The 14,908-nt window shown below is 42.2% G+C and overlaps 1 protein-coding gene across 9 annotated transcripts in view; it reads right to left on the minus strand.

Annotated features, from left to right (window-relative positions):
- Window positions 1-14,908, minus strand: part of TTLL5 (tubulin tyrosine ligase like 5) — a 313,608-nt gene that overhangs the window by 73,772 nt on the left and 224,928 nt on the right. For all 9 annotated transcript variants that reach the window (XM_018053946.1, XM_018053944.1, XM_018053943.1 and 6 more), the window contains one exon: window positions 6,369-6,586. In XM_018053946.1, the coding sequence (XP_017909435.1) occupies window positions 6,369-6,586 (218 nt within the window). The remainder of the gene's footprint in view (window positions 1-6,368; window positions 6,587-14,908) is intronic.

Below are 14,908 nucleotides of genomic sequence, written 5' to 3' on the forward strand. Positions count from 1 at the left end.
TTGGTACACTTTTTTCCTCAGGATTTTGGCAGAATTTTAACAGTTTGTCCTAAATTTCACTAATTCCATTTTGTGCAGCACCCAATCTCTATTCACAATGTTTAATCCAATTTTTCACTCAGGTGTTCTCATTTCCATTCAATCCTTCCTGACCCCAGACTACTTGCTCTCAGATAGCTTTTTTGAGCTCTACACACCAATGCACACTAGGGATTTTTCTAAAATGTTTTCTTTCCTGATTAAACTTACTTTGGAGATGGACAGCTCCTCTGAATCTTCTCCATGGATCTTTCTTTAAAGCTATACGATCTATTTCCAGGTCCGGAGATTTTAAAATATTTGCTCATCCTCAGAGAAGAAAGTCTGAGTTTGCCAATAAGGACTGACGATCACAGAGGAACTGATACGAATTCTATCAAAGGCTATTTTAAGTTTCTATCCAAATCTTAAAAACAAATTTTTTTTAATTTATCTATTTGACTGCATCAGGTCTTAGTTGTTATAAGACGGGCTTCTCTCTAGTTGTGGCGTGTGGGCTCCAGAGCACGCAGGCTCAGTAGTTGCAGCCTCTGGGTTTAGTTGCCCCACGCATATGGGATCTTAGTTTTCCGACCAGGGACTGGAAGGCAGATTCTTAACCACTGGACCACCAGGGAAGTTTCTATTCAAATCTTTTTAAAAGGGATTTTTTTCATAATCAGATAAGATAGAAGGGAAGTGAGAGATGGGAAATACCCAACAGTCACATTACCATTTTAATGTCTCAGCAAGGATGAATGAAAAGTAAGATTTTAATTTAAATTATCTAAGTATAAAATCACCAAAGGAAGATTCATCATTCTGTGAGTCTCATGTATTTCTCTCCCCACGGAACCATACATAATTCCAATGATAACAATTGGTTACATGTGATTTAGAGTACCTATTTGCAGACTGATGTCATTGTCATCATGGCCAAAGCAAATCCTAAGATCCACTGAGGTCCAAATGCTGAGAGCTAGTAAAGGAAAGAGAGCCTAAGTGGTGGCTCCTCATCTGGCCCCCGGCTCTTTCTGTCTCCGCCTGTCCCCTTAGAGTGTGAACGCCCTGTCTGGTGTATCTCAGGGCTCCCAGTGTTTTCCTACACTGCACTCCCACAGACAGGCAGTATATAAAGCTCTCAATGCTGTTCTTCAATCCTTCTTGTGCTGCATCTAAGGGACATTTCTCCAACACCTCACTATGACAGTGACACTAACTATTCCTACTTTTGAGCATTTCATTGGCCATTTAAGTGGCAAAACTAATGTGGAAAGGAAGGGAAGGAAGTTTCTAAGTGCTGACACTGCATTTTCCCAAAGGCACTATTTTAGGATGATTAATCTGTCCCTTACTGCATAGAATGGATGTGAATAGATTGGTGGGAGGGTCTCTGAAATCAGTGGTCTACTGGGAAGAGTATGGGGTTAGCATCGTAGGGGATATGTACTGGGAAGAGTGTGGGGTTAGCATAGCAGCGGATATGCACTGGGAAGAGTGTGGGGTTAGCATAGTAGGGGATGTGAGTTCTGGCTTTGGTTCTGCCACTGTTCATCTGTGTACCTTGCTGTATCCAAAGCCCTACACGGCGCCTTCCTCCAGGTTTTTCTCTTTCAGCACTAAGAGCCTATGGCTATATTATTTGGGAAGTACACAAATTAGAAATCTCATATTTAAGGATGGATACACTACAGCTTCAATCATATTTCTCAAAGCTACACATAATAAGACTGAAAAGCTGATAAAGATGGTTAATAACCTACAACATGACATCTTCAATGCTTACCTCAAGACCTTACTTTGGGACCATTTTAACTCCTGATCACTTTTTTGTTAAAAAGATACAACATATTTTTTTCTTGATCCTTATTTTTATATTTTTTTGACATTAATGTGAGCATCTCCATCACACTGCTGACCAAATGTTGAGGTCACATTAATTGGTGTTTGGATTAACATGCTCCTGGGTTTGGGACAGCTTTCCTGCCTCCTAATCCCTAGCAGCCTTTAGCAAACACCACTGTCCTGGGTGCTGACACAGAATAGCAGTTGGCTTCGAAGTCTACTGAGGTCACTCTGATGCAGAATATACTAAAACCCGGCAAGGAAAGGTAACTCCAGCTATTTAAAGAAAAGCCCTTTCGTTGAGTCTGGTGTTTCTCATGCAGTTTTCTTTTCTCAGGGAAGTCCCAAGGTAAACAGCTTTGACCCTGCCTTTCCAAATTTATCTCTAGTCTATGAGTTTTGCCCACATCCCTCGCAAACACTAATCTTCTCAGATTTCTTTCTGTGTATTTCCTGGAGAGTATGATTCTGGCTCTGGGAAAAAAGTCTTTTACAAGGAAGAGACAGTTCATATGCATGTTCAGCGGCTCTCATCCTTCCTAGTTAAGCTGACTGCTTGGAAGAAATACCCCAAATAGTTTTGAAAGGAGGATCTGAAGTTGGTACTAAATTATGAAGTGTTACAAACATTAGAGAGGAGAGATCAAAAAGTGGTATTGGCACTGTGGAAAAGGCAAAACAAAAAAAAAATCTAAATCATTCTCTTCACAGAATTGACAAGTGAGATTTAGCTAAAGGAAATATAAGTCTATGAATCTGAGAACTATAACCAAGAACTGCTGGGCCAGGAAAGGATGGGGAAAATGGCTGTAAAGCATCAGGATTAAAAAACAAACGTGCTCATAAAAAAAGCTTTCAACAGAACAGACTGAAAACAAGTTATTTTGGTTAATTATTCAGTGGGGACAGTGAGTTTTGTTTTACAGTTAGGAAATTGAAACCTTTAGAGGGAAAGTGACTAGACTATTATTATAAAGAAATAGGACTCCACTGTTCTAATTCTCAACTCCCTTTGCACCAAAATTCAAAAGACATTCCATCTTTTATGTTCTATTGTTTTCTAAATTCAACCCTCTAGGATGTGGAAACTTTGATGCTCTTGGAAATTGCTTCTATATTCGTCCAGTGCCAACTTCTGCGCTAGGAGAGGTTTGAAGTTCAACCCAAAAACACAGGGCTTGGCACGGTCAAAAGCTCATTACAACTTCTCATTAGTTGTGTCTCTTGGGACAACTATGGCATTCCTGAGTGTGACTCAGTATCGCCAGTCATAACTGAGGGTTCCTGATTAATATGAACCAAGCCCGCATCAGGGCGGCAATAAGCTCAATCAAACGAAGCAACACATTTTGTAGGAAGAAAGCAAAAAATTACGTGAAAATTTCCTGGAGTATCGTCTTAGTATTAGCCATAACACCTAAAACTTATCTAGTATTTACTATGTACCAGGCACTGTATTTGTGCTTGACATTCATCAATTCATTTACTTCTCTTAATAACCCCATGCTGCTAAGTCGCTTCTGTCGTGTTCAACTCTGTGCAACCCCATAGATGGCAGCCCACCAGGCTCCCCAGTCCCTGGGATTCTCCAGGCAAGAACACTGGAGTGGGTTGCCATTTCCTTCTCCAATGCATGAAAGTGAAAAGTGAAAGTGAAGTCGCTCGGTCGTGTCCGACTCTTAGCGACCCCATGGACTGCAGCCTACCAGGCTCCTCCGTCCATGGGATTTTCCAGGCAAGAGTGCTGGAGTGGGGTGCCATTGCCTTCTAGTACTATTATCATTTCTATTTTAAACAGGAAACTGAATCACACAGATGTCAAGTAACTTGCTATGCTGGCTAGGAACAAGTACTTTGGAAAAACAATAATAATAATATGTCACCTGATACTTAGGATCCTGATTTCAGAAGCCGTGAAAGGTTTCTCTAGATTAAAAATAACTTCAGCATCCCAATAGAGTATGGCGTTTAGTTTATTGTAATGTATGGGTGACAGTTTCTTCGTATTGCAGTGTCTTCAAATGTACCATGGCAATATAGGATGTTAACGTGGGGAAAACTGAGTGTACGTATCTTTATGTGTACTAGCTTTACAAATCGAAAATAATTCTTACATGAAAAGACTATTTCAAAAAACTTTATCTGGATGCTTCCTAGGGAGAACTTTTCACTGAGTCAGTTCAGAGAAAAACAGTGCTATTCTTCTTCCTAAAAGTCTGAGAGCATATTGAAAACAGGGGGGTCCTCAAGCCCTACATTTTTCATGTAAAGGAAAGGATGTTCAGGTCTCCACTAGTGCTAACTTACTTAGCTTCACAGACTTGTGCTAGAATTTTAAAGGCAAATTGGAAACTATTTCCTGGAACAATGCCTCAACAGCATGCCTTTTGATACTTAGATTATATTTTTTAAATTCTGAAGAAATCTTGTTTTTCCTCCCTCTTTTGTGCTTTTTTGGTGCTGAGCTGCTTCCGGTTTTCCCACACTCCTGCCTGACAGAGACAAGAAACCACAAAAATGCAGCAGAGCAAAGCCTGTCCATGGAGCTGCAATTCCATCTCAGAAGTCTGAAGAGCTCTCCTGCCAGTAGTGAGTTCAGGGCAGTGAGCGGGGTCCTCCAATGTCTGGCCCCACTCCTGCCAACAGAGCCCCCCTCTCCACCAGCACACGAACCGCATCGGCCACCACAGACCATCCCAGCAATAAGTGGAAAGACCACGGCAAACAGCACACTCGCAAATTCAACGTTCATTTCCCCGCCTAACTGTGGGCTTTTCAAACCTGGGAAGGAGTGTGTGCTTTTGGAATGCTTATGATGGTTACTAAGACTTACAGAGGTCTGAAGTGTGCCAGGTATTGTTCAATGTACTTTACATATATTAAGTCTGCTCATCTTTCTCAACTGTCCTATGAAACAGATATTATCTCCACAAATAAGGGAACAAATAATTCTAGGGGGCTGTGTTGCTCTTCACTGCTGTCTAGGCTCTCTAGTTGCGGCAAGAGGACTTCTCACTGGGGTGGCTTCTCTTGTTACTGAGCAAGGGCTCTGAGCATGCAGGCTTCAGCAGTCGTGTCTTACAGGTTAAGCTGTCCCACAGCAAGTGGGATCTTAGTTCCCAGACCTGGGATCGGACCTGAGTCCCCTGCGTTGGCAGGTGGATTCTTAATCACTGGACCACCTGGGAAGTCCCAAGTAAGGAAATTGAAGCCAAGAGTTTAAGTAAATTGCAACTTGTTGAAGATCTCGCAACAATCAAGTGTGAAGAGGGGTCTGACACAGGCAGTCAGGCCCTGGGGGCTGCGCCCTTAAGGAACTCAGAGGGGCCACAAATCCTTCCTGTCGTGCCATCAGCTCTCAACAACAAACTGAACTGTCCTACTGCTCCAGAGAGTTCTCTAAAGTTATCATGATGCCAGTTATTCCTAGAACAGTGCTTGGCACTTAGTAGGCACTGAATAAATATTTGCTGAGTAAACGAATCTGGCAGCAGTATAATTAAAACAACCACAAGGGATTGTTTTTCAATCCAAATCCAGAATATGATTCATTATCCAAGGGGCGGAAAACACGAACTGCTTTTTCTGTGCCCTAGGATTCCTTTTTACAATTTGAGTTGATTTCGTGAAGGACAAACGAATGCGGAACCTCAAGGAGAGCAAGAGAAATACACAAATCTCTTCTAGGTGTTCATCCATCAGGGGTTGCCTCCTCCTCCGGACAGCTTTGGTAAGTCCCTCAGTTTTAAATGGTCAGGGGTTGCTAAAACCAAAACATTTTTTTTTTACCAGCCCATTTCTAGTTTTCTAGGGAAAATGGCTAGAGGTAGAGTGAAGAATGTGACCTAAAACACGTATGTGATGTAGGTACAGAGACGTCTTTTTTTTCAGGCAAGATAGGAAGATGACAAAAGGTATTAGAAACATTGTTGCCTCACAGAGCCTGATGACTAATGTCAATGAAGTTAATTCATCTTATGAAATCTCAATCTCATGTCTTCCCTTTCAAATGCCTAAAAACAAATAAACAAGGGTGGAGGTGAGGGAAGAGTGTTGCATTTTACATGAAATTGAAAAGATCTAACTCTGTAGAATGACTGAAAGAAGAACACATCCAGGAGGAAGTTCCCTCCTCCGAGTCCACAGTTCAGCAGTTACCAGGTGTTGTGTCTGGTTGAGGCTCCTGCTGGAGGCTACAAGAGTCATCTGGCCATGACCCTGAACCTGCCAGCTGCAATGCTCACCATTACCCTTGGCACACTTAAAGGAGCAGTCTCTGCCCCTCTCACAGGGGACAGCCTTGCCGCTGGCCATGGTGGAATAGCTCCCCTGGTGATTCTAGCTCACAGCCAGGGCTGGGAAAACAGTTGGCCTTTACTCCCCATCAGGTGTTCTTTTTAGCACTGCAGTACACATTGTCTTGAGCCTCCATAAATAAAGAGCACTGTTAGCACAGAATTGATACAACTCAGAAGGAACGGAACAGAAGAATTCCGAAAACTTACTTGGAAGCCCTTTGGGATGTTGCCTTTCTGAGGACTTGTTTGTGATTGGATGGGGGTTTGGGGACCAGGGAGGAGGAAGAACTTGGAGGTGGCACCACTTTTTGTGGCAGAGTCGTTGGCTTCTGGCCACTGGCTGTGGCGCTTGGAATTCTGCAAGCTGCACCATTATTTATTGTCCATAAATTGGAGTTAGGTAGTGTCTGGCTGCCAAAGATCGCCTACGAGAAAAAGAAAAACAGAAGATTGATGGAGATATTCTTCACAGTCCATTTGCTGTAAGTGAATAACTGGTTTGCAATCCTGAGGGGAGGACAAAAGGAAAAGGGAAACCATTCAAATGAAGCAACTTTAAAGAAAAAACATTTCCTCCAATAACGCCAGTGCAGGTTTAGATTCAGAGAAGGGAAATCTCTTTTAGCAGAGAGTGGAGATGGTCTTGTTGAAAGTGCACTGGGCTAGGACGCAGGGCAGCTGGGTACTATGTATTGTCCCTAGATGTGAATTAGAGAAGCATTTGGTCTCTCTTGGTCTTAGTACTTCCCTTCATTGTTAAATTCAACAAGAATTTAATGAATGCCTCTTGTCAGGTGTTAAGTACTAAGAACATGGCAGAGAACAAAAGTGACTTGAACCTGACTCAATTCCAGCCCACTCACAGAACTCTGAACTCCTCTAGAAGGCTTGCACCTTTGAGGAAAGAGAAGGACCCAGTGTGGAGTAGTAACACCTTGATGACCTAAAGATTAATGTTAAGACCTACACTTGGAAACACTTTTAAAGTAAAATTACGACATGAAGGGTATTTTCGCTTAGAAGGTAAGCCTACAGATACTAAATGAAGATAGCAAAATCACCATCTAGACATCACAAATACCAACACATACCTGCAGGAAGGATGCACACTTAATTGCATACTTCCTCAGAGAGAGGCTTAAAACAAGTCTTGCAACTTATTTACCTCATTAGAAATAGTTTTTTGTGCATGTTACAAATTTTGTTACTGATTCTTGAAATATGTTGCTTTCAGTATGCATGCCTCATAAAAGCTTTAAATATAAAAGGATATTAGGAAGAAAATATAAGTGACAAAAGACATAGGACTTTTTATTTAAAGGATTTCTGGCAATTGATTTCCACCTACAGGCACTACATTTCAAGAGGCAATGGGAGAAATGTCATTTTCTCATGGCAAGGCCTGAAGGAATATCAGATGCTCTCAGGAGACATTCACCTTCTAGGTAAACGACACCAGCAATATTTCTGTCCCTTATGAATTTTAGTTTTTGAGATATAAAAGATGAACTGAGCAGCTTTAGTAAAGAAGTGTTAACCAGTCCTTCTACACTAATGCCTTGAAATGTCCCATTTCAGGAAAATGTGTCCAAAGGTCCCTGGTTGGGCAGATACGGGGCAGCAGGGGTAGTCGGCCTTCTTGTGCGGATGGAATGTGTGTGGTTGAGAGGCTCGATAAAGAGCAAAGCGATTTCAGAGGTGGACGCTCACGGCACTTTCTTACAGACCAACTGGACTGAAATGGTCCTCATCTCTGGAAGCCACCCGAGAGGGAATGGAAGAGGGGCTCACCTGCCTCTACCTCTGACCGGAGGAGGGGCACCAAGGAAGACCCGAGTCCAGGGACAAAGCCTAGAGTGCAGGGCTGCACCCGGGGAGGCGGGCAGTGGGAGCAAGGGCGTGGGCCATCTGTAACCAAGGGGTGCAGCAGAGGCCAGCTTGTGGAACTGGCTCAAAAAGAAATCCACTCCTTTCAAGCACCATATCTAAGGGCCTAAAAATCTATGGGAGAGACTCAATTGGAAGGAAGGAGGGTGGCAGGAAAGGGTGACCCCACAACCTCCCAATGAGTGAGCTTAGACTGACAAGTGCTCGCAAGATACCTCGCTCAGGGTGGGGAGGAAGCCAGAACTGACCACGAGGGCTGACGAGGTCTACACTGGCCCTCTATAAACACATTCACTGGATGAGAAGCAGAGGAGGAAAACCACTGTTAGGGAAGAACTCGTGGAAATAAAAACATTCTTTATTGAACTGCCATCAGGAAGAACATCTATTCAACACACGTTGCCGTGGTGACAGCTTAACCATATTTCAAATTTGTTTAAAAAATCTTCCTGGGACATCTAAATACAAATAAAAAGATGAATAAAAAGAGCACGATCAGAACAGGGAGTGTAGTAAGCTTCTATTTGTGTGAAAAAGGATACTTATAAACATATCTTTATATGCCAATATACACACACAAAGATGTTTACCATGTTGGTATCTGCACAGAACAATTCTGAAAGGATTAAAAACAAAAACTGGCAGCTTCCATGGAACAGAACTGGTTAGCTAAGGGTTAGGGGAAAAAGGAAACCAATTTTTTACTTATATTATTTGTGTCTTTTTTTGAATTTTATACCATCTAAATGTAGTTATTTATGAACTGATTCTAAAAATAAATTATTGAAAAGTCAAAAGTAAGTCAAGTTCTAATAAGATGTGAGCAGGCAGCAGATTAACTTTCTAAGTATAAATCAAAATATCAAGTGAAGCCCAGCTGGTCTGAGGACTTGCCATTAGACTGTGTTGAAGAAAGAATTGACTGTTCAACACTTACTATGGCTTCAAGACCAGATTAGGTCATCAGCGATAGGCAAAGGCTCCTGGAAGTGGAAAGGAACATGGGTCTACAGTCAGGTGAGACAAGTGGTTAAGGGGTGATAAATCGGACACGCTCAGTCGTGTCTAACTTTGCGACCCCATGGATGTACCCTGCAAGGCTCCTCTGTCTGTAGAATTCTCCAGGCAAGAACACTGGAGTGGGGAGCCATTCTCTTCCCCACGGGATCTTCCCAACCATTGCAGGCAGAGTCTTTACCATCTCAGCCACCACGGAAGCCCATAGTCAGGTGTGCCTGGACTCAAATGTAGGCTCTGTCACTTATAAATTGGGTGACCTTTCAAGTTACTTAACCTCTCTGAGCTTTAGCTTCCTCATCAGCAATTATAATCACTTGGCTGGACTGTAGGGGATTAGATGAAGATCAATAAGTAAATGTAGCCCAGGCATTCAGTAAAGGTTTCCTGAAATAAATCAAAGCCCCAGGCACACAGCAGAAACGGAAATGCCCCCTTCCTTCCCAAACTACCACCTCAGCGTACTGAGGAACCAAAGGGTGGCTGACATGCAAGTCTGCTTATCTGCAATGACTTGTGAATGGTGGTTGGTTCTGTGTTTCCAGCATATTTTTCCAGTCTTATGATGATGCTCACTAGCTGCAAAAGCAAACTCATAAAATGAAAGCACATGTGTAGGTTCCCCAGATCATATTTACGCAATTCTTTCTGGCAGAACAGCCTTTTTCTCTTCTAAACGTGTATAAACCTGCATTCGTATCTGTCTTATCACATTCAGCACAATTACCTTGTATCACAGCCACCTATATACATACTTTTTTCTGTCTCTGGACAATACATACTGGAAATGCCTGCCTTTGTACCTGATTAATTTTTGTTTCACTAACAGTGCCAAGGGAGAAGGCAATGGCACCCCACTCCAGTACTCTTGCCTGGAAAAACCCACGGACGGAGGAGCCTGGTAGGCTGCAGTCCATGGGGTCACTAAGAGTCAGGCACGACTGAGCGACTTCACTTTCACTTTTCACTTTCATGCATTGGAGAAGGAAATGGCAACCCACTCCAGTGTTCTTGCCTGGAGAATCCCAGGGACGGGGGAGCCTGGTGGGCTGCCGTCTATGGGGCCGCACAGAGTCAGACACGACTGAAGCGACTTAGCAGCAGCAGCAGCAGTGCCAAGAAGACAATTTGTGTACAAATGGTGCTTAATAAACATTTACTTCATAAGTGAAGAAAAAAGCACCTCATATTATACCAACTACTAAATTCCTATACAAGAAAATAGACAAGTTTGTGTTTACATAGAGATCCTATCTCATAGTAGGACCGTTCTCTGGAGTTTGAATAGTGAAAGGGCCTCATGTGTTTTGTGTTCAACTTACATTCAGCCACAATACGTAAGTTAAGCCCTTCTTCAGATTCCAGATGAAAATAAATTCACCTTCCTAGATGCACATACTGTGGCAGGACCTCAGACACTTGTTCCATAGTAATAAGATGAGTCTTTACCTCAAAACCACAAAATAAACTAGGAGAATTTATTGCTTAGGAGACTCACTTGCCTGGATACTAATAATTCTTCTTTTCTTCCCCCCAAAACTGTCCTGATTTCGTTTGGGTAAAACGTGCCCACCTAGAACATTCTATTTCCCAGTCCCTCCTGTACCTTGAGATAACCCCGTGACCTGGTTCTGAATGGTAAATAGAGACGTTTCCCGGTGCAGTTCTGGGAAAGCTCTTCAAAGGGGGCAGACTGGGCTGGCTGGCACACAGCTGTCACCCTGCACTGTTGCTGTTCTTCACCCAGAACGTGGCCATCTACTCAGAAGCAGCAAGGTGGAAGTTCCTTGCTGAGGATCGCAGAGGATAAAGACAGGAGGAGCACGGGTTCCTGACCACACCATGGACTTTAGGAGCACCTCTATCTCTAGATACCTGGTTACACAGGGAAAAGAAAATAAATCTTTAACTTGTTTAAACAGCCATGGGTGGGAAGTGTTCTATTATATGCAGCCAAATGGAATCCTAACTGAGCTGAGAGACAATTCTCAATTGACCAAAGAGTCAAGCTTGTTTCAGCTTCAATATAATAAAAATGTAACTGCATCTCAAAAATAGCAGAGAGTCTTCCCAAATACAGTAAAAAGCTTCTAGGTTCTCATTTGTCATTTGGGGATCATACGCTCATAAACTGAATGGATAATGAAATTATTGTAATTCTATGCCATCCAAAATTCCCCGAAGTCAGTAATGTGTCAGACAAGTTCCCAAATGCTGCACCAAAGCCAAGGCAAAGTGGAATGAGATTAAAGTAATCAAAACTGATGAGAAGAAAACCAGAAAGTACTCAGGCAAAGATAAAAGAAGACATATAGATGTGTGTAGAATATTGGCAGAAATCAGCCTCCCCAACCCCCACCTGCCTCCCCAGCAACCACAGCCTGTATTGACCCTAATCCTACAAGTCTACCTCTATGACAGATTATGTGAACTGTTTTGTCCTGGTATTCATTCATAAATAAACAGAGCATTATACAAAGTTCTCTTCATATAATTTCTAAGAACTGTGAGGTCTGGACAGAGTGTTAGCACTCTGCACTTGTGGGCTAACCCAGGGGTGGGGCCTGCACTGTCACCAGTCACTGTCCTGGGAATGTGAAAGCTGTATCAGCACCAGCCTCCACTCAAGACCTGGTCAACAAACGCAAGCCTTTGCCTCTTTATTGGGTGTGGGAAACAGCAATGCTTCAGCAAGGACACTCAGAGGAAACCACAGTTGGAAGCTTGGCTTGGCCCCACACAAAAGACTGGAAAGGCCCTCCTTCTCCCACAACAGAAGGGTAATCATGGGTGGGAAGGAGGAATCTGTGATAGAACACAGACTGCAACTTGGAAGGCCACATGGAAGCAAGATCTGGGTTCTCTTACTTGAAAGATAATACTGTTCAGAGATTAAATTCTGGGAGGTTGTGTGGTGTATGTGTGTGTTTTAATCCCTTCCAGAGAAACACCCCTTTCAGTCTTGACTTCTTGGTGATGGAGTATAACTGGATGCCTCCCTGCAGTGAAATAACTCTCTAAATTCATTTTTCAAAAATTAAGGTAGATGAAGCAGGCAAATATGAAATCTCTATTTGAGTTGGTTAACGTCACTTTGTACCCCTTTTTCTCTGTTATCAGAACAGCAAACATTTTATGCATCATTCTCCCCATGTGAGATTTTATCCTAACTTGGATAAAGTTCCCATAACACAGCTTCTAGTTCTGGCAACTCAAGTACTGGATGGTTTATCTCCCTGAGAAGGTAAGATGCTAATCACTCATCTTTACTACAACCAGGCTGAGAGTTGCTCAACGCAAAGAACACATTACGTGCAACCATACAATGCTATAAAAAAGGCAGGGGGACAGTGCTATGCTTAGCTGCTCAGCTGTGTCTGACTCTGTGACCCCATGGACTCTGTCCATGGAGAGTCTCCAGGCAAAAATACTGAAGTGGGTTGCCATGCCCTCCTCCAGGGGATCTTCCCAACCCAGGGATCGAACCCAGGTCTCCCGGACTGCAGGTGGATTCTTTACCATCTAAGTCACCAGGGAAGCCAGGGAGAGGGTAAGGGTAGCTGTATCTATTTTGGCAAAATCAAGCTTCCAAAAGGTCTTCATCCCATCCTATATGCAGTTCTTGGCTGTCTTCATTTCACAGTGTTTGTCACCTGGGGCAAGTCTGAAAGCTGAGCAAGATAAAGAGTACAACTTCCAGTACTGCAACCAGCAGTGGGTAATGCTAGGACCTCAACAGGGATGGGGCAGAAACCCTGAAGATGCTCTGGTTCATACAGAGAGAGACGGATGACCTGGGCACTGAGACAGGACTTTGAGATGCCAAAGAGATCTGGAAGTCCTCTGGCATTCCCTCCCATTTCTAAAACCAGTTAAGAATTTTTTTCTCCTTTAGCAACAAGGAAAGAAGGCTCTTAGAAGTTCCAGTGACCTATTCTAAAGGATGTGAATACAGGTGCTTACTGAGACAGAACAATTGAGAAGAGAGTATTATTCACCAACCAACTGAAAACACTGTGCTTCAGGCAGCCCCTAAATCAGTTGTACCTAAAAACATTTGAGCAACAGTGCAGGCCATTAAAAAGAGATAGTCAAATATACTTACAGGCTTCAGACTTCCTGCAACTAAGCGTACAAAGATACCAACAGTGTCTCTCGGTTGATTTCTCAGTAGTATTGAGACACTTGAACAGATCTTGGGCTAGGTGTTACAAACAAAGTCCTACTATGAGGCAGCTGGCTAACGCCAGGGCTGCACCCCATGGTCACAAAGCTACTTAGCCCTAAGACATTACATTGACGACATTCCCTCACTAGCAGCCCCACCACCCAACCAAATGACAGTCATACATTGGGAGAGGTTTATATTCTGAGGGCAAATTTAGACACCAATGACTGTAGGTTCTGCACTGCTTTCTGTTTTCCTCCCTCAATGCTCAGAAATATTTGGCAGACTAATGGTTTTTTTTGAAACATGTTCACACAAAAAAAGGAAAACTGTTTTAAAAGTCATTTTGAATTCTGTTCTCTGATAACCTCTAGTAATATTTAGACTCTTTTCTGTGTATAATCACCTATTTTCTATGCATATGATACATTTTTTCTGTGGGCTTACAAAAATTCATATATGATATCTGATTTTTTTGAAAAATTTTTTTCATTCAAATGTCTGAGCATTTGGTTCCATATCTATAGGGTAGATCTAGATCACTGTTTTTAATGGCTATCTATTTTCTCCTGGGCTTCCCTGGTGGCTCAGTGGTAAATAATCTACTTGCCAACGCAGGAGACGTGTGTTCAATCCCTGGGTTGGGAAGATCCCCTGAAGAAGGAAATGGCAACCCACTTCAGTATTCCTGCCTGGGAAATTGCATGGACTGAGAAGCGTGTCAGGCTACTGTCCATGGGATCACAAAAGAAGTGAGATATGACTTAGCAACTGAATAACATTTTGTATTACAGTTTATCATAGTTTACTTAACCAGTCACCAACAGTATAATACTGTGAACTAACACAGTAGATCCATACATGCAATTAAGGAACTAAGTTTCCAATACATTTTTAAGTGGGAAAAAGTAGGCCCCCTAAAATTTTATACTTTCATTTTGAAATCACACACACATACAGAAGCTTTCACCAGGTTAATTCTCTATTTAAGAACAGTGTTGTGATAAACATCATGTTATTTCTACCTTTTGATATATGCTGCATCATTTCCTTAAAATAATTTCCTTAAAACAGAATAGCTAGATCAGAAGGCTGCTGCTGCTTCTACATCTTTTAAAATACATATTCTCAAATTGCCCTCTGTAAAGGTTGTACTGATTATATTTCCAGTATGTTTGGAAGAATAACTGCCTTACCTTTCCTTGATTATTTAAGTAAATACAACATGTCCTATGGAAAGCTGGCTTCTAATTTGTTGCTCATGCTGTTTCTCTTTTTCTCTAATGATTATAAGACATTTATGCTTTTGGACAAACATATTATTATTTTAACCATTTTACCATGGTACTATTAATCATTCTTTTTACTCTTTCTCCTCATGTCTCTCTCTAGCAATAATCTGCATATAATTTCCTGCTGTCCAAATAAGTAAATATTAGTTTTTCAAAACGTAGCTAATTAGTATTTTATGAGTCTTGAACTTCTAAGCCACCTTCTTAAATATCATTCAAACCAATTCCTCCTTCTGGCATGAGGGGTTTGACTAAAATCCCAAGTTGAGATTATAACGCTATGGACATGTGCATGCATGCTTGCTCAGTCATGCAAGCTCATCATGTCCAGCTTTGCAACACCATGGACTGTAGCCCACCAGGCTCCTCCGTCCATGGGATTT

Source organism: Capra hircus, chromosome 10 (genome assembly GCF_001704415.2).
Source record: "Capra hircus breed San Clemente chromosome 10, ASM170441v1, whole genome shotgun sequence".
Lineage (NCBI taxonomy): Eukaryota > Metazoa > Chordata > Mammalia > Artiodactyla > Bovidae > Capra > Capra hircus.